The 26,793-nt window shown below is 37.5% G+C and overlaps 1 protein-coding gene across 5 annotated transcripts in view; it reads left to right on the forward strand.

Moving 5' to 3' along the window:
- Positions 1 to 14,285: 14,285 nt before the first annotated feature.
- The window catches only part of SS18 (SS18 subunit of BAF chromatin remodeling complex), a 90,891-nt gene continuing 78,383 nt past the window's right edge, over positions 14,286 to 26,793 (forward strand). Inside the window, exons 1-3 of one of the 5 annotated variants that reach the window (XM_058692464.1) lie at positions 14,286 to 14,459; positions 17,558 to 17,634; positions 26,146 to 26,230. In XM_058692464.1, the coding sequence (XP_058548447.1) occupies positions 17,558 to 17,634; positions 26,146 to 26,230 (162 nt within the window). In that variant the 5' untranslated portion in view covers positions 14,286 to 14,459. Of the gene's footprint in view, positions 14,460 to 14,798; positions 14,968 to 15,571; positions 15,746 to 17,557; positions 17,635 to 26,000; positions 26,038 to 26,145; positions 26,231 to 26,793 lie in introns of those variants that run through there. The other 4 variants (XM_058692467.1, XM_058692468.1, XM_058692465.1 and 1 more) reach the window with 4 other exon arrangements.

The raw sequence follows: 26,793 nt of genomic DNA on the forward strand, positions 1-26,793 counted from the left end.
GTGTCTCCCTGTCTCTCTGCCCCTCCCCTGCTCATACTCTGTTTCTGTCTCAAAAATAAATATAAACATTAAAAAATATTAAAAAAATTTTTTTACATGAATGGAATCATACAGTATGTAAATTTTTAAGTAACTTTTTAAAATAATTATTTATTTTTTTTTTAAAAAAAATTTTTTTTTCAACATTTTTTATTTATTTTTGGGACAGAGAGAGACACAGCATGAACGGGGGAGGGGCAGAGAGAGAGGGAGACACAGAATCGGAAACAGGCTCCAGGCTCCGAGCCATCAGCCCAGAGCCTGACGCGGGGCTCGAACTCACGGACCGCGAGATCGTGACCTGGCTGAAGTCGGACGCTTAACCGACTGCGCCACCCAGGCGCCCCTAAAATAATTATTTATTTTTGAGAGAGAGAGAGAGAGAGAGAGAGAAAACGAGTGGGGGAGGAGCAGAGACAGAGGGAGACAGAATCTGAAGCAGGCTCCAGGCTCTGAGCTGTCAGCACAGAGCCAGATGCATGGCTCAAACTCACCAGCCCTGAGATCATGACCTGAGCTGAAGTCTCACGTTTAAGTGACTGAGCCACCCAGATGTCCCTTAAGTAACTTAATTTTAAGATAATTATAGATTCACAGGAAGTTACAATCATGGTAACAAGAGTCCCTTGTACCTTTCACTTAGTTTACTCAGTTTGTTACATCTTACATACAAGAACCAGGAAATTGACATCAATGGAAAATATGTGTATAGCTTTCATTGAAACACATCTCGAAAGTGTTATAGTGTATTATAGATATATTTCAGAAATGAGATAACATTTAAATTTTGACAAGGATTACTTTACACATTCAGGACTCACACTGACACTACAACTTAACAGTGTGACTTTGGGTAGGCATATTTCACTTCCCTAGAACCTACTTTCCTGAGCTGTAAAAGGAGGATAATAATGCGGACTTCAAAAGGTTGGGAAGGGCAGATGAAATAATGTATTAGTATAAAAAGGCATTACCTAACACAGATAACCACTTGAAAAATGCTAACTGTTGTTATTAATTATTGAGCCAACTAAAAAGTTAAGATTATTCTGTAAGAGGGAAATTAGGAAGAGTAAAAATGTAGCACGAGCCCACTTATATATATTTTAAATGTATGTACAACAATATTTCTACGTCTATAGGGAAAAGAGGGAAGGGACATACATCAAGTTGACAACAGTGATTTTCTTTGCAGGAGTCCAGGGATTGGAAAGAGTTGAGCCATGGTGAGAAGAGAGAAGTTACTGTTCTAAAGTTTGTATTTTAAAATGTTTAAAGCGAGCATAACTGCAAGCACCAGTTTAATGCCTAGAGACTTCCAACAATGGCAGTCTTGATGAATTGATCCAGATCTCCTATGGAGAACAACTAGAAATAAAGGACACATTTTTTCAAATATATAATCTGACTCCAAATAGCTAACAAGGAATGAAGAGTTAGGTGCGAAGATTCAGAAGAGAAGGAAAACTCACAGGGGTAAGCCTAGCATTTTCCCCTTAAGGTATTTGTCTATTCCTAAAGCTTAGGTGATTAGTGAAGCAGGCTTTTGGTAGACAAAAATTGGAGTTCAAAGCCTGTCAAAGTATAGGGGTCATGGTAAACACCTAAGTTTTTGTTTGGGACCCAAAGGACCACGACTCAGAAGTAAGGATGAACCAAAAATAGACCTTTTCTCACAAGGACTAACACTAAGTTTTGCATCATCTCAGTTAATGATTGGAATAAGGCAGTTGATGAAGAGAGCAAAGGAAAGAGAAATGTAGCTAAAATTAAGTGTTACAACCTGGAGCCCACTGATAATTACCTGAGACATGAAGAGTGTGACATTCCTCAAGGAACTCATGGCTGCTTTAATGACGATGTTTTATTACAGACTAAAAGCAACCTTATCTTAACAATAGGACCCTCCAAGGTCCTGAAGACCTTGCTTTCAACATGCACAAATTCCTTAGGGACTTATGTTACCCCCCCCCCCCAACCCCCACTAACTCTTCAGAATATAAGCATTCACTCTTCATAATCCCAGTGCAGCTCTTTCTGCCCACAGGTCCTGTCCCTGAAGTATAATAAAAGCAGCTTTTTGCACCAAAAATGCCTCAAGAATTCTTTCTTGATCATTCACTTGGCAGCCCCACATCAGCAGTGTTTCTCAAACTGTGGTCCACAGATCTTTGGAAGTACCCAAAAACCTTTCAAGGGATTTACAATGTGAAAACTGTAGTGATCATCTTAGAACAGTATTTATCCTTTCATTGTATGAATATTTACGTTTGCAGTACAAAAGAAATGGGTACAATTGCTGGAGCCTTAGTATGGATCAAGACAGTAGCACCAGACTATACTAGTATACATTGTATTCAACTTTACCACTAAGCAGTCATTTGAAAAAATGCCAGTTTCATTTAGGAATGTCATTGAATAAGGGGGCGCCTGGGTGGCCCTGTCGGTCAGGCGTCCAGCTTCGGCTCAGGTCATGATCTCATGGTTCATGAATTCAAGCCCCGCGTTGGGCTCTGTGCTGACAGTTCAGAGCCTGGAGCCTGCTAGATCTTTGTCTCCCTCTTTTTCTGTCCCTCCACCGCTTGTGCTCCGTCTCTTTCTCTCTCTCTCAAAAATAAATAAACATTAACAAAAATTTTAAAAAGAATGTCATTGAAGAAGCAATAAATTACTAATTTTATCAAATCTTGAGTCATGAGTACTTATATTTTTAATGTACAGAATGGGAAGTACACATAAGGTACTTCTACTACCTTCAAAGCAAGGTGGTTAGTTTGAGAAAAAGCACTTAAAAAAATTTTTTTTAATGTCTATTTACTTTTGAGAGAGAGACAAAGTATCAGTGGGGGCAGGGCAGAGAGAGGGAGACACAGAATCTGAAGCAGGCTTCAGGCTCTGAGCTGTCAGCACAGAGCCTAATGTGAGGCTCAAACTTGCAAACTGTGAGATCATGACCTGAGCCGAACAAACTCGGATGCGTTACAACTGAGCCACCCCGGTGCCCTAAGAAAAAGCACTTTTGTAAATCTCTGAGTTGCTAGCTGACCCAGCCCCCTTTCTCATGGAACATCATTTATATCTAAAGAGAGACTGACACACTGTGGTTATTCAGAGTTAGATATTTGGGCAGATATTTCTGAAAGTGAACAAAATTTGTCACTTCAAGAAAAAGAACGCATACTATGTGTTTCCAAAGATAAAAGTCAAGTTTTTAAAGCAAAAATTAGAATTTTTAAAAGTTTATTTATTTTGAGAGAGAAAGAGAGTGTGTGTGTGAGCAGAAGGGGAGAGAGAGAGAGAGAGAGAGCGAGTGAGAGAGAGAATCCCAAGCAGGCTCCGTGCTATCAGCACAGAGCCCAATGTGGGGCTTGATCTCATGAACCATGAGATCATGATCTGAACCAAATCAAGTTGGAAGCTCAACTAACTGAGCCACCCAGGTGCCCCAAGAACTATTAATGAAGAACCTATTGGAAACTGTAGAAATGACAACTACGTTGATTGAGATTAAGTGCTCAAAAATTGGACTGAAAATGAGACCTAGTTGAAGAGAGAAGTAGGGAATTAGAAGATAGTTTTATATATATACATATATGTATATGTATATATATATATATAATTTCCATATCAAAGCAGAGAGAGATAAAAAGAGAACACTGAAAAATAATCTAAAACATGGTATGTTGAAAAAACTGAATGTATGTATAGCTAGAGTACCAGATAATAGGAGGTAAAAAAAAAACAGGGCAGAAACAACATATGAAGATATTTTGTTTGGAAATTTTCAAGCTGGCCAAAGAATCAAGCCACAGATTTAAGAAAAACTATTAACAATAAGCAGGATAAATAAAAGAAATTCACACTTAGAAAAAACACAATAAATCTGCTGTAAACCAAAGACACTGAGAAAACCTTAAAAATATCTAAAGAAAAACATAGGTATATTACAAAAAAGAAGATAATAACACTATCAGCTGACTTCTACACCAACATGGAATGTTACTTTCAACATGCTAAAAGAAAATCCCTATAAAGCTGGTATGATAATATATTTCTAGTGAAAATAACCTTTAAAATTGAAGGCAAAATTAAGGGTTTTTTTTTCATGCAAAACCAGAAAGGATTAGTCACTAGCAAACACTCACTGAGGGAAATACTGAAGAATGTTCTTTAGACAGAAGAAAATTATCGTAAATGGAAATTTGGAGATGGAGGAAGAAATAAAGACCATCAAGAGTAAACATATGCATAAGATCAAAAAAAAATTAACTGAATAAAATATTATAGGGCTTATAAATAGTATTAAAATATTGAAAAAACAATATATAATTTGGGTAGGACAAATGAAGTTGAAATATTCTAACTTCCCTTCATTGTTTCAGAAAGTGGTAGAATTTCTAATTTATATTAGACTGATGGATCCAAAATGCATAATCTCTGGGGTTCTCTTAGAGAACCATATAAAAATATGTAACCATGTATATTATAATACTTTATTATAATAAGGTAATAACAAAAAAGGACACTAAAAAGAAAGAAAAAGAAACATATAACAACATGGAAGATAGAAAGCAAATAGTATTTTAGTAGCCTTCAAGGTAACTACATTAATACTTATATTCTCTGAGAGCGCGGAGCCTGCTTGGGATTATTTTCTCTGCCTCTCTCTCTCTGCCCCCCCTACTGCTTGCACATGCTCTCTCTCCCTCAAAATAAATAAATAAACTTAAAAAAAAAAAGAAATTGCACCTATATGCAACATGAGATAAACTTTAAGAGGTAAAAAAAAATTGAAAGTAAAAGGGTGAGAAAGATATCATGCAAATACTAAGCAAAAAGAGCTAGTATATGGGGTGACTGGGTGGCTCAGTCAATTAAGTGTCTGACTTTGGCTCAGGTCATGATCTCACAGTTTGTGGGTTCGAGCCCCGTATCGGGCTCTGTGCTGACCGCTTGCTCAGAGCCTGGAGCCTGCTTCAGATTCTGTGTCTGCTTCTCTGTCTGCTCCTCCTCTGCTCGCACTCTGTCTCACTCTGTCTCTCAAAAATAGATAAATGTAAAAAAAAAAAAAAAAAGACCTAGTGTATAGTAAAACAAAGTATACTTCAGGTCAAGATGGATAGCAAGAGATATTGAGGGATATCTTGTAATGATAAATGGTTTAATTTCCTAGGAATACTTAATTCTAATTTTGTACCTAACACCAACCATATATTCAGGATAACGTAAAAATTGATAACACTGAAGGAGAAATAGAGAAACTGACAATTATAGCTAGAGATTTTAACACAGTTTTCTTGGTAATTGATAAAATAAGCAGATAAAAAAATTAAAAACAATATAGAATATTCAAGGAATACAATCTTTGTCTAATATATTCGCACATATAAACACCATGCCTGAGGCGCCTGGGTGGCTCAGTTGGTTGGGTGACCGACTTTGGCTCAGGTCATGATCTCACGGTTTGTGAGTTCGAGCCCATGTTGGGCTCTGTGCTGACAGCTCAGAGTCTGGAGCCTGCTTCAGATTCTATGTCTCCCCTCTCTCTACCCCTCCCCTGCTCATGCTCTGTGTCTCTCTGTCTCTCAATAATGAATAAACGTTAAAAAAATTAAAATACAAAAAACACCATGCCTAAGAACTATAGACTACACATACATTTTGAGCAAATATCAAACACTTAAAAAAGTAGCTGTCAAGCCAGCTTTACAAATTTCAAAGAAGTAAAAGCATAAAAATATATTCTCTGGCCCCAGAGAATTAAGCTGGAAATCAGTAACATAATTAGAAACCATCCATGTATTTGAAAATTAAGAAATGTATTTTTTAAAAGTTTGTTTATTTATTGGGAGAAAGTGCAAGGAAGGGAGGGACTGAGAGAGAAGAGAGAACAAGAACCCCAAGAGGCTCTATGCTGCCAGTGTGGAGCCCGATGCAGGGCTTGAACTCATGAACCAGGAGATCATGACCTGAGCCAGAGTCAGATTAGGCTCTGTGCTGGCAGCTTAGATCCTGGAGCCTACTTCAGATTGTCTCTGTCTCTCTCTGCCCCTCCCCCACTTGCGCACACACACCCACCCACACACACACTCTCTCTCTCTCTCTCTTTCTCTCACAGCTTCAAATATAAATAAACATTAGATATGTATATATATAAAACAAAAGGAGAAAGACTAAGAATCATTACCTTAAGATGTTACATTAAAAAACAGCTTATTAAACCCAAAGAATGTAGAAGAAAGAAAATAATAAAGAACAGAAATCAATGAAATACACAATATATAATGGGGAATGTAAAGAAAACTGTAAGTTATACCATTAAAAAAGCTAATAAAATTGATAAATGGCTGGCAGGAGTAATCAAGAAAAAAGAGAAGACACTATGAAAAATGAAAAGAGGGCCTTGTAGATCTTAATGACATTAACAAGTTATGAGTAACTTCATGCCAATAAATTGGAAAATTTAGAGTAAAAGTACAAGTTTATAGAAAAACATAATAAAACTAATGCAAGAAAAAAGAGAAATGTGGGGCGCCTGGGTGGCTCAGTCAGTTGAGCGTCCGACTTCGGCTCAGGTCATGATCTCGCGGTCCGTGGGTTCGAGCCCCGCGTGGGGCTCTGTGCTGACAGCTCAGAGCCTGGAGCCTGTTTCGGATTCTGTGTCTCCCTCTTTCTCTGACCCTCCCCTGTTCATGCTCTCTCTCTCTCTCTCTGTCTCAAAAATAAATAAAATGTTAAAAAAAAATTAAAAAAAAAGAGAAATGTCTCAGCAGTCTCAAATCTGTTACAGAAATTAAATCCAGAAACAAAACATTAACACAAAGACACTTGGCCCAAGGGTATCACTAGTGAATTCTATGAAAAAGTTAAGAAGGAAATAACACCAATCTTACATAAAGTCATCACAGAAATAGTAAAAGGGAGATTGCTTCCGTACATGTTTTATGAAACAGTATAACTTTTTTTTTTTTTTCAGTAAGCTGCATGCCTAACATGGGGCTCAAACTCATGACCCTGAGATCAGAGTCACATGCTCCACTGACCGAGCCAGCCAGATGCCCGTGAAGCTGCATAATCTTAATAGCAAAACCTGAGGATAGTATAAGAAAGGAAAATTGCAGGTCATTTTCACACATGAACATGTATATAAAAATCCTAAGCAAAGAATAAACAGAAACAAGCAATATACAAAAAAAGATACATCACATGTACATCACAACTAAGTTGAGTTATTCTAGCAAGCAATCAGTGTAATTCACCACATTAACAGAATAAAACAGGAGTTATCAAACTACTGCCCAGGAACCAAATCTGGCTAGCCACTATACCTATTTTTGTAAATACAGCTTTACTAGAAAACAACTAGCATATTGTTTTCTATATTGTCTATTATTGTTTCCTGCTAAAATGACAGAGTTGTATAATTGCAATAGAGCCAAGGTGGCTTGCAAAACCTGAAATATTTACTACCTGGTCTTTTATAGAAAAAGTTTGCTGACTCTTGAAATGGGAATAAACCCTACCTCAATAAATGCCGAAGAGCCGAAATCCACTGTCTCATACAATCTTATTGACTCATAATTTAAACATTGAAAGGAATTTCCTTAATCTGCTAAGGGGATCTACAAGAAACCTCCAGAAAACATCATTTCTGATGGTTAAATATTGGAACTTTTTTCAAATTTGAGATCAGCAACGTACCTGAGAGTACCTGCTCTTGTCACTTCTATATAACTTTGTAACTGGAGTTCTTTTTAAGAAACATAAGGCAAGAAAAAAGAAAAACTTTGAGTATTGGAAAGGAAGAAATGAAAATCATATCATTTTTACATGACCTAATTGTATATGTAATAAAGAGTCCAAAATAAATTATAGATAAATCGCTAATATTAGTGAATTTAGGAAGCTTGATGGACACATGATTGACATAAAACAAATCAACTATATTTCTGTGAAGCAAAAGCAGATAATTAGGGAAATGAAATAAGATTTTAATTGGGGCGCCTGGGTTGCTCAGTCGGTTAAGCGTCCCACTCTTCATCTCAGCTCAGGTCCATGATCTCACGATTCATGAGACTGAGCCCCATGTTGGGCTCTGCACTGACAATGCAGAGCCTGCTTGAGATTCTTTCTCTCCCTCTCTTTTTGTCCCTCCCCTGGTCTCTCTTTGTATAAATAAATAAATAAATAAACTTTAAAAAAAGATATCATGTATATAGTATATTTCCAGGAAATACATATAGACCTCTACACAGAAAAAACTAAAATATTATTGGAAGAATCTAATGAAGATGTAAGTAAGGGGAGGTATATATCAGATTCATGAATTGGCAAACTCAAATTGATTTAGGTATTCAGTGTAATATCAACAAGAATTTAAAGATGAATTTTTACCAATGGATACACCCATGTAATTATGATCACAATAAAAATATAGATGATTTTCATCATCTCAAAACATTCCGTTTTGCTCCTTTGCAGCCACCATGTCCCCCATCCTCATTCCTAGTCAACTACTGACCTACTTTGTCACTATAAATTGACTTTGCCTTATTTAGATTCTTATATAGATGGAACCGACAGTACCCTTTTGTGTGACTTTTTCTATGCAAACTAATGTTTTTGAGATTCATCCATTTTGCTGTGTATATTAATATTTCAGCCCTTTTTATTCCTGAGTAGTATTCTATTACATAAATGTATCATAATTTATTTATCTGTATTTACCTGTGTTGAATATTTGGGTTGTTTCTAACTTTATGGTATTTTTATCAAAGGTGCTATGAATACTCATGTACCAGTCTTGGTGTGGGCAATACGTTTTCATTTCTTTTGGGTAAGGAATAAATACCCGAGGGTGCAATTGCTGGATCATACGATAGATGCATGTTTAACTTTATAATAATTACTAGTTGTTTTTCTATGTGGTTGTATCATTTGTACTCCCACAGGCAATATATGAATGTTTCTAGTTGTTCCACATACTTTCCGAAGTGTTATGATGTCACTCTTTAATTCTGGAAGTTTTAGTGGGTATGTAGTGGTTTCTCACTATGGCTTTAATTTGCATTTCCATGATGATTAATGATGGAGAACTACTTTTCATGTGTTTATTGGCCACTCGTAAATCATTTCCAAGTCATGTGTCAAGTCTTGTGTCCATTTTGTTAGTAGGGTTGTTTCTCATATTGAGTTGTAGGGTCCTTTATATATTCTAGATACAAATTCTTTGTTTTAATGTTTCATAAATTCATTATCTTTTCTCCCAGATTATGGCTTGCCTTTTCTTTTTTCTTTCTTTTTTTTTTTTTTTTACATTTTTTTAAAGTTTATTTATTTTGAGAGGGAGAGGGAGAGAGCATGTATGCAGGGGAGTGGCAGAGAGAGAGAGAGAGAGAGAGAGAGAGAGAGAGAGAGAATCCCAAGCAGGCTCTGCTCTATTGGCACAGAGCCCGATGTGGGACTCAATCTCACAAACAGCAAGATTGTGACCTGAGCCAAAACCAAGAGTCGGTTGCTTAACTGACTGAGCCACCTAGGCACCCTAGGCTTTCCTTTTCATTTTCTTATGATATCTTTGAGGAACAGAGTTTTTAATTTAATTTTTAGCTTTCATTTTGTTTAGCAATCTCTGTACCCAATGTGGGGCTCTAACTCATGACCTCAAGATCAAGAGTCACATGCTGTACCAACTGACCCAGCCAGGTGTCCCCCAGAGTTTTTAGTTTTAATGAAACTCAATTTATCAAATTTTTCTTTTATGCTTCTTGCCTTTTGTGTCTTATCTAAGAAATGTCTGCTTCACTCAAGGTCATGAGGATTCTCTGTTATTTGTTTTTTTGCAGAAGTTTTATAGTTTTACTTTTAAAACAATTGTTTTTTATTCTTTTAAGTTTATTTATTTTGAGAGGGCGGGGTGGGGGGAAAGAGCAGAGAGAGAAGGAGAGAGAGAGAATCCCAAGCAGGCTCCACCCTGTCAGCACAGAGCCTGATGTGGAGTCTGAACTCACAAACTGTGGGATCATGACTTAAGCCCGACGCCCAACTGACTAAGCCACCCAGGCACCCCCAAATATTTTTTCTTATAATTATATCTGCCATCAGTATTGATGGGGTTTTGGAGTGATGGGAGTCTGGAGCTGATTAAAGCAATTAAAGCACGGAGACAGGACCCATGGGCAGAAAGAGCTACCTAGCCAAAATATTTCTTAAGGGTGGACTGCATATTAGGTATTTTAGACCATTTCATGTCTTGAAGTATGTATTTTTCTCTATTAGATTATTAAGTGCAAATCTTATCCTTGTTTAGTAATTTATAATATCCTATGTGTTTTTACATATTTTATCCATTAAAATTGGGACAATCTTAAAGAGTCTAGTCTAAGATAGTCACTTAGTGGTAGTGCATAATAAATAATAAACACTGTTATTTCTTTTTGGTAATGTTTATTTATTCTTGAGAGAGACAGAGAACAAGTGGGGGAGGGGCAGAGAGAGAGGGAGACAGAATCCAAATTAGGCTCCAGGCTCTGAGCTCTCAGCACAGAGCCCAATACTGGGCTCAAACCCACAAACTGTGAGATCATGACCTGAGCTGAAGTCTGATGCTCAACTGACTGAGTCACCGTAGTGTCCCTAAACACTTATTTTTAATAGCCTTTTAGATAGGGTGGTTATTTTTCAGGAAAGTGAATGAAATACGAAATGTAGTGTCCGGTGTCATGCCAAAGGTGGAAGAACTGGGGACTCCAAACCTGTGCATTTGTCACAGTGAGTTAAGATTGAATAGAGCTTCACATAAAAGCTTGTTTTAGAAAAGCAATACTTTGTTATAGCATTAACTCCCCAAATATGTTTGATTCAGCTCCTCCTTAATTCATTCAATGCTTGATAATGTAAGAAGAGATGGAAATGCTCTGGGTAGTCTTTGTTATAGTCTACTTTGAATGAAACCTTCTGGAGTATTGCAAATAGTCTTTTGAGGAGAATTGGGAAAGGTGATTTGGTTTTGCCTAGCATAATGATTATTTATATAGATATATGCTGTTCTTCTTATGGTCTTGAAATGTGTGGAAGCCACAACTCAAAATAACTCATCAAATGCCATGGAGACAGTGAGCAGAAATATTTTGAAAGATACCACCTGACAGGTTTTGCTCTGAGCCCAATTATGAGCAAACAGGCTTGGTCTGTGCCCCCTCCCCGTGTTCAAGGAATTTATGGCAGCAAAGGGGCTTCAAATATCAGCAAATTTGATAGTCTGAATATTATTATTTTTAATATGAAATTTATTGTCAAATTGGTTCCCATACAACACCCAGTGCTTATCCCAACAGATGCCCTCCTCAGTACCCCTCACCCACCCTCCCCTCCCTCCCACCCCCCATCAACCCTCAGTTTGTTCTGTTTTTAAGAGTCTCTTATAGTTTGCCTCCCACCCTCTCTAGCCTTTTTTTTTTTCCTTCCTCTCCCCCATGGTCTTCCGTTAAGTTTCTCAGGAGTGAAAACATATGGTATCTGTCTTTCTCTGTATGACTTATTTCACTTAGCTGAATATTATTATAAAACAATATGTATTAAAGAAATGCTTAGATGAAAGTAATCTCAATTATCTATACATGTATGATTTTTTTGTGAACTGAAATAATTTTTAATGCCATGATTATAGTTTTACTTAATATTAAGCATATTCTTGGAACACCTCATTTTATCACTTTGGTGAAATACATTTGAGGAATATAAATTCATGTAACACAAAAAATTGAAACATTTGAAAAATCAAACATGGACAATTTTCTTACATTCATTAAATGTGTCTATATTCATTGGTATGAATAATCAAGAATGAATAGTTCATGTAGATTATTTTACTTATTCTAAACCACCGTATAGTTTTATTAGGATTATTCTCAGACAAAAAAAAAACCCTTTCACCTCTTTGTTATATGACCTCAATTCCGTCTTCAGATATCTCAGACCAAGATGAATCTAAATAATGGGATGGATTTTTCTGGTTGGGAAAATGGTTGCCTGGGTAGGTCAGTTTTAAGTTCCTAGAGTCATTTCTCAGACTTGGGTCAACTTCCCATCTTCATTTTTTGTTTTCTCCTTAACTAAGTACTGGGTACTCTTTATTCTCCTTTTTCCCCCCAAATCTGCTACCACTCATTTGTACTTTGGGATTCCTTTCTCCCCAAACTAATGGTGAAATGAGACAAGATTTACTCTGTGTCCCAAACTGTCTTTCCCCTAACTCAAGGCTCTTACAGTTATAAAGACTCCAAAATTGTAAGAAGGTTCCTCCAAGTTACAACTTTGCTGCTCCATATCTGAATTTTCTACTTTTGCAGTTCAAGCTGACTGACCGTGTTTACCAAGGAAGCTTGAGAGTAAACATAGGGTCCCTTTAAAGTGTCTTCTCTTAGGAGATCATTTGTATTTCTAGCTGGATCTTTACTCCAGTGGCCCCCTATCAATGTCATGTGATGGACATAGAAAATAATGGTATTTTTATGGCACACATGCCATCACAGAAAAGGCTGTGGTTATTTATGCCTAGTACCCTAACCTGCTACTCTGAAGAAATAAACACCTTCGGCTGACCTGTTACCTATTTTTCATTGATTTTTTCCTGATGTTGGGGAGCTAAAATTTAGACAAAGAAGGTGCTTATCTTTGGGTACCTCCTTGGAATGTAAGTCTCCTTGGCACTCTTTTTTTTTATACTGTAATACAGAAATTCAGACTACTCCCACAGGTTCATGTTAAGATTTTGGTGCTATCTGCCAAGCAGACATAAATGGAGCAGGATTGTTTCATTTTTCCTACTGAAATATTGCTCTTAACAATTTAAAGTACTTTCCTGTAAACATCGAGACATGGTGATGAAAGCCAGGTGTTGGACATACTGTGTTGATGGTGGACAAGAAGTAGGTTCTGTTCTAAATTCTAGTTTTTCCAATTTCATGTGATTACAATTAACTCCAAATATAGCAGTGGTTTTTTCTTGTTCGTTTTTTAAGGCTTAGGGTAGTGAAAGATAAAAATTTGTTGACAACACTGACTATTAGGAGTATAAGTTCTCTTCTCTTTATTCTTAGGATGGCTTAGTCTTTATCCTTTAGATGTCAGTTTAAAGAGAAGGCATTCCACCCTAATTCATGTGAGTGCTCATCATTCTTTCAGCCCCTTGTTAGGCTTCTAGTCTTTCTTAGAAGTTTACATATTTGTTTCTACTCTGTCAGCCCTATCATAATATAAACTCCAAGAGAGCAGGTTCCATGTCCACATTATTCACAGTTGAATCCTAGGTGCCTAGCATAAAGCACACAGAATACACCCACATTTGCTTACTCAATGAAATTTAGGACCTTTTGTGAAGAGCATGTATTTGAAACATATATTTTTTAAAATTCGCATTTTTCTTAATTTTTCCAGTTTATTAAAAAAAAATTTCTTAACGTTTTTGAGAGAGAGAGAGTGAGAGAGAGCAAGGGGAGGGGCAGAGATAAAGGGAGACACAATCTGAAGCAGGTTCCAGACTGAGCTCTCACCGCGGAGCCCTGCGAACCCACAAACTGAGAGATCATGACCTGAGCCAAAGTCAGACGCTTAACCCACTGAGCCACCCAGTGCCCCTCCAGTTTATTTTATATGTAAAGGAAGGGCTTGATATTTGAGCCTCATTAGTGTTGGATGACATTTTACATAAACATTTCCTTTGTGTTATATGGAAGTCCAAATTTACAGAATAATTACCTGCCTCGCCCCTCCTCCAACACATTACCCACATTTGCCTGTGTTCCTGCCATAATTAGAGACCTTTGGGTCCCCCGCCGCCGCACGCATATTTGAAGCCTGGCAATTTGGGCCTAATTTACAAGGCATTAAGTATATAATTGTAAAAGAGTGAAGGTGTCCTATCTCAAAACTTAATCCCAAAGATCCAAGTCAGACGAAATCAACGCACTTTTCTGCTATGGGCTTGTCCCAAGAAGCGAACTACTCTCCTCTGGCTCTCTAGCCAAGTTGGCCGACTGCCCCTGAGTACTGGACACAGCCCTCGTTTCCCGATTCGGGGTCAGGTTTACTTTCAAATTGTTAGGCATGCTTGTGTGTGCGTGCGAGACTGTGAAGTCCGAGGTGCGCCTTTGGGGCGTAGCCGAGCCGTTTAAACCAGCGAATCCGCGTTCACCTAGACCTTGCACACCTCTGCACATCTCGGCAGATGCTCCACGGGTTTGCACGAACTTGAGGGTCTTGACCTTCCTCCTTTCCTCTCCACCGTGCCCGGACAACCTGGGGCGGCCACTTCTTCCCCGGGGGCGCGGGGTTAAGATGAAGTTGGAAAAACTGAACCAGATCTAGAGCCGAGCGCCGAAACGCACTTGGAGGGAGGCTTCAGCGCGCCGGAGAGAGAGGCAAGTTGCACCCGCGCGAAAGGGGCGGGCCGGCTCGGGCCGCTCGCATTTCCTGTGACAGGGTCTGCCCCAGCCTCTCCTTCTCCCGCGGCGGCGGGACCATTTCCTGAATCGCTGAAGCGGAGGGAGGACTGGGGCGCGGCCCTACCACTAGCTTAAAAGGGAGGGGGGACGGGTCACGAAAGGAGGAAGGACAAGAGGTCTACCTAGAGCAGGGCAGTGCTGCGAGGCAATGCCTCGCTGGTAACGGGCCAAAAGAGGACTTCTATGGTCCGGAGTAACTCCTGTAGGCCAGGCCGGCCGGCTCTTCGTTCGACGCCGGAGCATCCCCCCTCCCCGCATTCCCGAGGTGGTTCGGCCCGAGAGGCCGGCGTCTCTCCCCCAGTTTGCCGTTCACCCGGAGCGCTCGGGACTTGCCCGTAGTGGTGACGGCGGCAACATGTCTGTTGCGTTCGCAGCCCCGAGGCAGCGAGGCAAGGGGGAGATCACTCCCGCTGCGATTCAGAAGGTGAAGCCTCGTGGGGTCGGGGATGCCAGGCCCATCCTGCCCTTGGGAGCGCCACCCGGGGCCGGCCCGGGAGTCGGCCGGGCCAGGGGCGGAGGCGGGCCTGCTGGGAGGCGGTCGTGTGTGGGAACCCGAGCCGCGGGCTGTGCCTGAGTGGGTGGCGGAAGGCGGCGAACCGGTTCTCCCACGGAGTCCTTCGCGCGTTTGGGCTCTTTCCTACAGGCACAAAAGCCCAAGTAACCGCCGCCGGATTTCTCTAGGGATGGGGCGGCGTTCCGGCGGCGGGGCGCGTGCGCCCGGCGGCAGCGGCCGCGCGGGGAACGGCTGTTTGTCGGAGCCGGCGCCCCCCGCGGCCCCGCGCGTCGCTCCGGAGTTACTTTGGCGTCGCCCCGCCCAGCGCGCCGCGGCTGCTTCGCGCACACCCGATCTCGGGTCGCGGGAGGCCGAGGGGAAGTCGGAGCGCGGGTCGCCGCCCTCCGTTGCGCTGCGCACTCCGGCCGACTTGGGGAGCTCCAAGTTGGAGGGGAGGGGGGACGCTGCAAGAGTCCGAGGGGCGGGCGAAGGAGGGCCCCCTGGACTTCGGGGTTACCCTCGGAGTTCTCCTCTCCCTCGCGGATTCACTCCCTATCCGTGTACATCAGGAGATACTCACTGAGCGCCTACTCAAGGTGCTGAGGCTACGGTGGTGAGCCAAGGTCCCTTCATGGGACTTGGAGTCTAGTGGTGGAGACAATCTGATAATCGTGACCTATTGCAGAAGTCGTGATAAATAGTCGGGGAGGTGCGTCCCTTTTTAGAGGGTAGTGCCTCTGTCGCTGCTGTGTTACTGCCAGTTAGGGACACAAAGGTTCTTTATTGTCCGCTACCCCGTGTTGCCTATGAGCAAGACAGTATTCTCAATTTTAGTCAGCCAGACTTTGAAAAGTTACTTTCTAAATCTAGCAGTTTACCTTAAATATTTCAGTTGTATACACGGAGATGAGGACGGAAGTTGAAGAAAAATCAACTTTTCGTACCAGTCAGGGCACCGATGTATGCCTAGTAGATTATGTTAATGGGCTCTGTTCACTGTCAAGTTCTTTCTGGTGTGGCATTTGACATTTGCCCAACTGTTGCTTTATTTTATGAACAAACCCGCTTGTCAGTGCCTGGAGATGCAGTGCATTCATACAGTGCATTGGGCTATGTCTGCCGGCTGGCAATCAGCTGCAAGTACATACAGGTTTCTGGAGGGATTCACTTTTTACTTTTATTTTTGGACTGTAGAAGAGTTCTGAGGTTGGTGGGTGGGTTGGTTTTCCAAAAAGAGTTTTTCTTCCATACATCTTAAGATGTTTATTGGTGATGAATTCAGGAGATGCAGATCAATTAGTGTTCATTCTCAGATGAGAAGAGAACATGGATTCCAAATTCAGTGCCTTATTTTACAGTGTGAGGGATTGATGTTAGAAATGAGAAGATATATTCTAATGGTGAAGTTTCTTAGGTTGAGGAATCGACTGAGGAGACACGTTGTGAAATCATTAGACTGGACTAATGGATTTTAAAGACACATTTTTTTGGCATCCAGTGATTCTATTTAAGAAATAAGTACACTTTTTGGGAGAGGATGTCACTATTTTTTTTTCCCTTTTTTTTTTTAGCAAGTGAAAATTATTCATATGCAGGAAGAAAGTCACAATTAATGTTAAATGGATTTTTGTGTTTTTTTACTTAAAAGAGGTACATTAAATTATTCAGATAGAGTGATTTTGGTATTATGTTATGCTTATTGAATTTGGGAAATGTGGGCCAAGTTCAGGAGGGACATCTACTCCTGTCCCTTGACCTTAAGATAAATCTGAGCCTCTAGAATCATAAGTGCTTTGCAAAGGATTGCAAAGCTGGCACTAAAACTAACTGGCCTTTTCGAAAAGTTGCTACATCAGTATTCTTTCCTCAATGCCACCTTGTTTAGAGGAATTATTTGACCCTTAAAGCCAATATTGCTTTGAATTGCTATGAGACTATAGAATGATAAATCGATAACGTGCTTTTGTTTTTAAACTTTTGGGACGACTTAATTTTAAGGTAAGCTCATAAAGTCTGTAATAAATATTGTACATGCTTATAAATTATCTAGTTGATTATTCCATATTTGGAGAATCATAGAACCATACCGTATAACACAGGGAAACTAGCCAGCTATCTCCTCAAGCCTCATGGGCTGGCGTTTTCATGTATTCATTGTGGATAAGACGAAATTTTTCTTTATTACTGCAAAACATAAGAATGATGCAAAGTCAGCTTAGACCCTTACCTTTTAGTCAGGACAGGCTAAAGTTTCTATTACAGGCAGTTGAGGTAATAAAATGTTTGAATACAAAAGAAACCTCTTCTGGGCTTCAGGTAATAATTCAAAAGGTGAATAATTGGAATAGAATTATTTAAAAGTTGTTGATTAAACATATCATTCCAGAGGTGTAGAATAAGATTGAGAAGACTTGAATGGGTTCAGTTCCTATGAATAAACATTTCTAGAAATCTGAAAGATTTTTGAAAATTTAACATGATGCACTGGATTTACGATAAACTTTTTCTAATTTTATTTCAGATGTTGGATGAAAATAACCATCTTATTCAGTGTATAATGGACTATCAGAATAAAGGAAAGACCTCAGAGTGTTCTCAGTAAGAATGATATGAAAAAATTTTTTGTTTTCATATTTCCGTGCCGGTTAACTTTTTGCTTTTCTTTTTAATAACAGCTTTACTGAGCTATAATTCATATACCATGCAATTCACCTGTTTTAAAGTGTACAATTCAAAGCTTGTAGTATCTTCATAGAGTTGTATTATTATTACTTCAGTCAGTTTTAGAGCATTTTCATCATCTCCAAGAGAACCCTATACCCACTAGCAGTAACTTTCCATTTCCACCTAATCCCTCACCACCTGACAACCACTAATCTGCCTTCTGCCTATGTAAGATTTACCTATTGTGAACATTTCATTTAATGGATGCTACAATACGTGGTCTTTTTTGACTGAGTTCTTTTACTTAGCATGTTTTCCAAGATTCATCCACGTTGAAGTGTACGTCACTACTTCCTTTCTATCACTGAGTAATTATTCATTGTGTGGTTGGTTATACTATGTTTTATTTATCCATCAGTAGTGGACATTTTCATTTCTTGGCTGTTATGAATAATGCTTCTATGAACGTTCATATACACATTTTAATGACTTTTCCTGATTTTTCCAAAAGAAAAATTTGTTCTTTGGGATGCAGTGGGTATCTTTCTTTCTCTTTTTAAAGGTATCTTGCATTGTAAAATAATGACTTCAAATTTGCGTGTTGCCTGATCAGTGGAAAAGTTAGATCTTCACATGTATAGAATAGTTACCATCCATATATGTGGTTAAGAAAGCAAAGCAATAGAGAATTGGTTATCATTCATAAGAACCAAACTTGTTATTTTGAAGTGATGTGTTGGAAATAAATGGTATCCTTAATAGAATCTGATGTAGTGGAGCAAGTTGAATATTTTATCAAAAGTCTCTAGAAGGGACTCCTAGGTGCCTCAGTAGGTTGGGCATCTGACTTTGGCTCAGGTCATGACCTCGCGGTTCTTGAGTTCAAGCCCCTTGTCGGCCTCTGTGCTGACGGTTCAGAGCCTAGAGCCTGCTTCAGATTATGTGTCTCCCTCTCTCGCTACCCCTCCCCCACTCTCTCTCTCTCTCTTTCAAAAATAAATAAACATTAAAAAATTTTTTTAAAAAGTCTCTAGAATACCACTGTCCGGTAGAAATGTATTGCAAACCAAAAATGCAATTTTATATTTGCTGGTAAGACACATTAAACAAGTAAGAAGAAACAAGAGAAATTAATTTTAATAACATTTTACTTAACCCATTATTTCCAAAATTCTATCACTTCAATACATAATCAGTATAAATATATTATTATTTTTTTAAAGTTTGTTTCTTCTGAGAGAGAATGAGAGAGCATGAGCAGGGGATGGGCAGAGACAGAGGGGGAGAGAGAATCCCAAGCAGACTTTGTGCTGTCAGTGCAGAGCCTGATGAGGGGCTCGAACTCACATGTGAGATCATGACCTGAGCCGAAATTAAGAGTTGGACACTTAACTGATGGAGCTACCCAAGGTACCCGAGCTACCCAATATATACCCTATATATATACCCGGTATATATTGAGATAGTTTACACTCTTGTTTGTATCTAGTTTTTTTAAATCCCTTGTAAGTCTTACTCTAAAATGTCATTTTGAACCAGCCACATTTCATTCTACCTAGTGAGTGCTTTGTTGGACAACACAGCTCTAGAATATTTTATTCTCACCATAGTTTTGTGACATCTGTCTTTCCTAGAGATCTCACTGGTCTGTTCCCAAGTAGATTTTCCCAACAGCCCTGGCTCTTGGCTCTGCATGGGCCTTTCTGCTGTGCTGGACTTTTGCTATCCCTTCATTCACGCTTTATCTAATTTTGAGTCTCTCATGGTTGCTTTGTCTTTTTCCTTTTTGTTTAACATTTTTGAAATGAAGAAGTCATGTAAAAAGTCATTGTAGAAAGGACATCATAGGGTGTAAAAGTCTATAGAGGTTAAAGCAAGTCACATTTTACTTTTCATTCTTAGGCTTCTCTCCTTTCCACAGGGGTAACTACTTTTAATGGTTTAGTACCTGTCCTTCCAAACATTTTTTGTGCATTTGCACAAAGTGCACTATTTTTTTTTTTTTTTAACGTTTATTTATTTTTGAGACAGAGAGAGACAGAGCATGAACAGGGGAGGGGCAGAGAGAGAGGGAGACACAGAATCTGAAACAGGCTCCAGACTGAGCTGTCAGCACAGAACCCCACGCGGGGCTCGAACTCACGCACCGTGAGATCATGACCTGAGCCGAAGTTGGATGCTTAACCGACTGAGCCACCCAGGCGCCTCCAAAGTGCACTATTTTTAATGGGTTAGAATTTTCTAAATGGAATGGCTGGGTCAGAGACCATCCCTAATAGCCAAATTACCCTGCAAAAAGATTGTATTCATTTGCTTTCTCCTAGCCAGGTTTCAGAGGCTTGGTTTTCAACACCCTCTGCTAGCACTGGATATTAGTCATCTTTCAGAAAATTTTGCAATTGGTGAAAAGTGATATCTTTTTCAAAAAATTTTTATTTTGAAATAATTTAACTCTTAGAAAAAAAGTTTTAAAAACAGTGTAAGAAATTTCTTATGCCCATCACTGAAATTCCTTAAATGTTAACATATTATCTTACTTGCCTTATTACTCATTTCCCCCCCCCCCATATCATTCATTTCCTCTCCATATCGTTTCTCTGAAATATTTGAGAATAAGTTGCAGCCATGATTCTCTTATCTTTAACTACCTCAGTGTGTATTTTATAAAAACAGACACAAATACTTTAATCAGAGAATAGTCGTTAAAATTAAGAATGCAGTACTATTACCTAAACTTCAGACCTGTTTAAAATTTTGCCGATTGTCCCATTAGTATATATATTTTTTTGGTCTAGGATCCAGTGCAGGATCAGATGTTTAATTTAATTGTCACATGCCTTAAGTATTTGATCTGGAACCGGTCTTCAATCTGTTATTGTTCGTGTTGTTGATGTTGTTGAAGCGTACATAGCAGTTATTTTGTGGAATGTCTCTCATTTTGGGTTTGACTGGTGTTTTCCTTGGTTAGATTCATGTTACGCACTTTTGGCAGGAGCACAACGATGTTGTGTCCTTTTCAGGGTATTCTTAAGTAGCCATATGAATGGGAGCCATGGGAATAAGAATTTCCTCCCAGTATTTGTGAGAATTTTAATCAATTAGGATGATACCAGTTCCTCCACTGTGAAGTTACTATTTTTTTCTTTATAATTCATATGTGTATCTTGTTGGGGAGATACCTTGAGACGCACATAAGCTGTTTCGTACTTTCCCTTTCTTTCCTCTCATATTTTCACACATTAATTTTAGCACCCACCATGCAAGGATTCTTGATTGAAACAGTTATTACTGTGGTGGTTGCCAAATGGTGACTAAGTCCATCATTCCTTCTACATGTATTTGAAATCCCATTTTAAGAAAAAAATTTCTCGTTTCCTGCCTCCATTCATTCGTTTATATCTGAATGGACTTATGGGTTCTTAACTGTATTCTTTAGGTTATATGTAATTCTGTTTTCTTTCTTAAATTGTTTCTGATGTTGGCCACTAGAACCCCTCAAGATGGCCTCTTGGTAAGCATCCATTATTTTTTGAGCATTTTCTTACTTTCTTGCACTACAAAATGTTCTAGGCTCATCTTATACTTTTTCCTTTCCCAGTTTGGAATCACCCATTTCTTCAAAGCCCTGATTGTATTTTGGAGAATGGTATTTAGAAACTTAAGTCTGAGTACTAGGGTATTTTATTTTCTAGTCACTTGTACGTTTTGTATTTTATATGACCATTTTCATTACTTTATGTATGTTGTTTCATATCTGTTTATATTTCCAAATATTCTTTTTTTTAAGATTTTATTTTTAATTAATCTCTACACCCAATGTGGGGCTGAAACCTATAACTCCAGGATCAAGGGTCACATGCTTTTCTGACTGATCCAGCCAGGTGCCCTTATTTCAAAATGTTCTTTAAAAAATAATTAGCTGATCTATTTCCTTAGTTTAACTATGGATAGTAATCAGTAGTAAGGAGCTCGCTACCTCAGATCAGCCATGGGATAATAAAAGTTGACGGGTTCTGATTAGAATACTTATTTTCATGTATGGCTTTTTAAACTGCCAGATAGCCAAGGGATTTTGTGGTATAGGACTGATTGAGTTTCTTACAGGACCCAGCTATACATGACATGGATGGGAAGTGTTGATCTAGAATCAAATTTTCCAACTTGAGTCAGCGAAAGTTTATACTGTTTTGTTCTTTATGTTCTCAGCTTTTTTGTGTATAATGATAATTTCCCCCTTCTTTGCATATTGGAATAGAGCTCATTTTCTCATGTATTTTGTGCAGATGGAGCTTAAATTGATTTAGATAGTCTTATACTTTGCTCTTCCTGATAGATTTAATTTCATTCTTAGAGTTCTTTAGTCTTTCTTTTTCAATTTGTTAGTGTTGTCTTGTGAGTGAAGAGAAAAAAATTCCTTGTCTCAACCTTAAATGTTCTTTTTTCTTGCATTGGGAAAAGGAAAAGGAAAATGAAGAGGAAATGAATAAATGACAGGCATCTGGGAATTGGTAGTTCAGTTTTAATTAAACAATTCCTTAAGATGTGATAACTTTGCCTGAAACCTTTTAAAATATAAAATAACTTTATTTTTATGAAAGCAGCATATGAATTGTAGAAAATTAAAAAACACAGGTAACATAAAAATGAGATCTCAAATACTGTATTCTCACCACCTAAAGATTTTTTCACCAGTAGCATGTTTGTATATATTGCTGTATTTTTATCTACATACACACACACACAGTCATGGTACACTGAATAAAATTAGTAAATCACTTATGGATCTCATATGCACAAGTCCTCTTTAAATTCTGATAACATACGTGTGAGAATGTATTAAATGTATTATTATTATTATTGCTCTATGGTAGTGTTTGACTTGAGCATTTTCTATATCAACTTCTATATTTACTTAAATCAGTCCTTATTTATTTGTATTTTATCATGGGTGCAACTTTCAGAGGGTCCTGTAAGTGGTTTTCATGCAAAAATTTTGTAATAATCATTATGTAAAAGAGTTTAGTTTTAAATCTCCAGTATGGAAGATAACTTTTAATCTATAAATTGTATTTCTATTGTCTTATAAATACTATCTTCATAGTTTCTTGGTGAAGGTTTTTTGTTAAAAATGAGATCTGACTTTCTCGGATTTTTTAATTACATAAATAAATTTAACAGTGGTTATTTTATGTTGTTCAAGATAATTGGTGGAGTGGTTCTTAGTGGATCTTTGGGAAGTGTAACTGCCTCTCATGGAATAGGTTAACAATTATGGGTGTACTGGAATGTCTGTGAGTGTGTAGTAGGAAGTTACCATCATCCAGTGTAAAATGTTGAAGTGTTTATATCTGCCCTTATCAGCACTCAGTTTTCTTTTGTCAATGTAGACTGTTCTAGAGATAATAAGCATGTACATTAAAGTGATACTAATTCAGTGATAAATGTAATAGTGTTTGAAGTTTAGGAAAATGTTTCTTTAGTATTTATAGAAGAATCTGCTTTTTATTATCCTTTCATTGGGGTCAGCTGAAACCAAATTCTTCTGGAATATTTGTTTATTGCTTTTTGGGTGACATATACACAAACTTGTAAGAGAATATGTATATATACTACCTTTTCATTACCGTTCATCTTTGAGTCTTGAATGATCTTAGAAAAAGCTTATTAGATGAATGCTGTAAAAATAATGCAGTTTTACAAAAAAGAAAACCTACTGAATATTGGTAAGATACCTTATATTAGGTAAAAAGATTTAGGGCTATTGGGACAATTGGAGTAATTTGAATGGGTTCTGTGGATTAGATGATATTACTGTCCTAATTAATTAATATAAATTAATTATCAGTTAATTAATATCAACATTAATTTGTTGTACTGTGGTTGTATATGAGAATTTCCTTGTTTTGGGGAAGTTGACACTGAAGTGTTAGAAGTATTATGTTTGTAATTGATTCTCAGAAAGTTTTGAAAAAAGTATGTGTGTGCTTGCATGTGTGTGTATATTGGTGTGTGTTAAATATGGAGGAAGACATGTGAAATTCCAATGATTGGGGAGTATGGGAGAAAGATATTTGGGAGTTTTTTATACTATTCTTAAAACTGTAAGTTTAAAATGATTTCAAAATTGAACGTTAAAAAGATTTAGGGGGCGCCTGGGTGGCGCAGTCGGTTAAGCGTCCGACTTCAGCCAGGTCACGATCTCACGGTCCGTGAGTTCGAGCCCCGCGTCAGGCTCTGGGCTGATGGCTCGGAGCCTGGAGCCTGTTTCCGATTCTGTGTCTCCCTCTCTCTCTGCCCCTCCCCCGTTCATGCTCTGTCTCTCTCTGTCACAAAAATAAATAAAAAACGTTGAAAAAAAAAATTAAAAAAAAAAAAAAAAAAAAAAAAAAAAGATTTAGGTTGGGGAAATGGCTTAAAAATTAAGGTACTCCATAATAGATGCTCTATTTATAGATATTTAGAACCATAAGGGACTTTGGAGATCTACTTTAACTCTCTCATTATCTTACAAATGAGGCTTTAAGACCTTGGCAGATTAGATTTAACAGTATTTTAACATTGACTTGTTAAGGACTAATCAGCATGACTAACATTTTTCCTTAAAGGGTTAGTTAGAGGAAACCATAGTCCCTTAGTAAGGTTTGTTATTTTTATTTTTGCAGGGTGGTCAGCAAATCTCATATCTGAATATATTAAAGCCATATTAATACTCAGAGAAGAAAAGAAAAACTTCATGGAGTAGACTTTGAAATGGGTTATATGTTCTAATTAAAAATGGCAAGATTTGGGAACCCTGTATCTTAAATTCCATTCAAGAGCTCTACAGAATAATGAAATAGTTCCAGCTAGTGGTGCCTGTTAGTGCTGTTGTAAGAATTTTGACCACATAATTAACCATTGTGAATAGATCAGTACAATTTAATCATTTCTGGTCCTTATAACAAACGTTATATGCTTTCTGATTGAGCAACATAGGGTAATATGTGAGGAGAAGCGTTAACAGCCTAAATTATTTTTAAGCAAGAATAACAAGAACAAAAGGAAACAAAGGAACTTTGGGAAGTGTTGGGTATGTCTATTATCTTGATTTGTGATGATGGTAGTCACAGGTGTTTGTATATGTCCAAATTCATCAAATTGTACAAATTAAATATGTGTTTCTTTGTATTTTAGTTATACCTCAATAAATTTGTAAAAAATAAAATAAAGAGCATAAACTTGTCAGGAAAATTTAAGGTAATTGAGAAATAAGGTTTTTTTTTCTCTAATAAGAAAAAAGTAGTGAAACCAGTTCTAATAGAAAAAAATAATGCAGCAAAAACTTTACTAGGATTCCTTATATAGCGTCTAGAGAATGACTTCATCTGGGATCTGTATTAGAAGACTTTATTTAGCTGAATAAAGTTCTTTTATCTTATTTTTATTATTTTAACTTGTATTTAATGTTTCTCAGTAAACAAAATTCTAAAACAGCATGACAGTTTGGTATAGGATTTAAGTTTATATTTGGAGGGTTGACAAACACTAGTAACTGGATCATTACTAATTTGCGAAGGTTAGCAAAACCAATTCATAAGATCACAAGATCACAATGAACATGTTTAACCACTTCATTGCAGTAGTGAGAATTTGCTGTATTTTTAAAAGTAAATTCTTAATGGTATTGGTGTCCTGTTGTTTTGTTTCATATATATGATACATACATACATATATATATATATAATTATTTTGTCTCATACATACATATATGAATATGTATATATGTAATTGAAGACACCTGTTCATTGTCTTCTCTATATGCTGAGCCCCAATAGATGGGCAGTATAACTGTAGCAGGCATAAACTGTTTGTCACTGCTGCAGGAGAAGGAAAAATTGTGTGGTTCCTACCTCTTTTTTTGACATTTTTAGCAGAGTGTGTTGCCTGTACTTGGCTTTGAAGTTTTTGGCAACATGAAAATGGCAGAGGGAAGGGAATAAACATACCAGTTTTGTTGCATTCTTTCATTCTAGGTGTCTTTTTTAAAAGCACATGTACTATGTATAGAGCCAGTACATTTCTCAGTAATTCCATTTACTAAGCTGTGCAACATTAATATTGTACATGTTACTAACTTTTCTAAACCTCAGTTGCCTCATCTGTGAAATGGAGAAAATAAGAACTTTTACCTCATAGTGTTAGTTTAAGGACTAGATAAAATATATAGGTATATAAGACAACTGTAACAGTATCTAGCAAATGGTAAGATCTGTGTTTATTATTATCTTTGAATGTATTTATTATTTGGAATTATTTTGCAGAGGAACTAGGAAAAATTGAAGTGCTATTGATGTTCAGGTAACATAAATCTTTTATTAAACTCGAGAAATAATTAGAATGCTATTTGTATTTAAGCAGATAGGAAGAAAATTATTTTTAATATTGATATTTGTTTTGTTTTAATAGGTATCAGCAAATGTTGCATACGAACTTGGTCTACCTTGCTACAATAGCAGATTCTAATCAAAATATGCAGTCTCTTTTACCAGCAGTAAGTACCTTTAAAATAGTGTAAAGTAGACCATCTTTATAGAGTTATGTATAGTATAACACATTTTTGTTTAGTGATTTTTAAGTATTGTTTAGTAAATCCTGCCCTCTGAGAACATGAGGGTATTCTTCTATTTGTTCTAAAAGCTTTATTGTTTTGCTTTCATATTTAATTTGAATTAATTCACCTGGAATTGATTCCCTCCCTGAAAAAGTTATACCCATCCATCCATTCACCCACATACCCACTTGCCTACCAATTTATTTATTTATTTTAATTTGTAATTGCACAAATAATTTATGAATAAGTTTATAGTATTTCAAAGCAAATCCCAGGCATCCTATGCTTTCGCTGGTAAATACTTCACTATGCATCTATGGCAGAGAAGAACCCTTGTTCCACCCAACAAGATTAATCATAATTCCTTACTTCTTATTATAGCCGGCCTATCTTCAAGTTTCACTGATTATCTTAAAAAATCCAAATGTTTTTTTTTCTTAATTTATTTAATTTAATTTTTTATTTTTTAAAATTTACATCCAAATTAGCATATAGTGCAACAA

Source organism: Neofelis nebulosa, chromosome 11 (assembly GCF_028018385.1).
Source record: "Neofelis nebulosa isolate mNeoNeb1 chromosome 11, mNeoNeb1.pri, whole genome shotgun sequence".
Taxonomy (NCBI): Eukaryota; Metazoa; Chordata; class Mammalia; order Carnivora; family Felidae; genus Neofelis; species Neofelis nebulosa.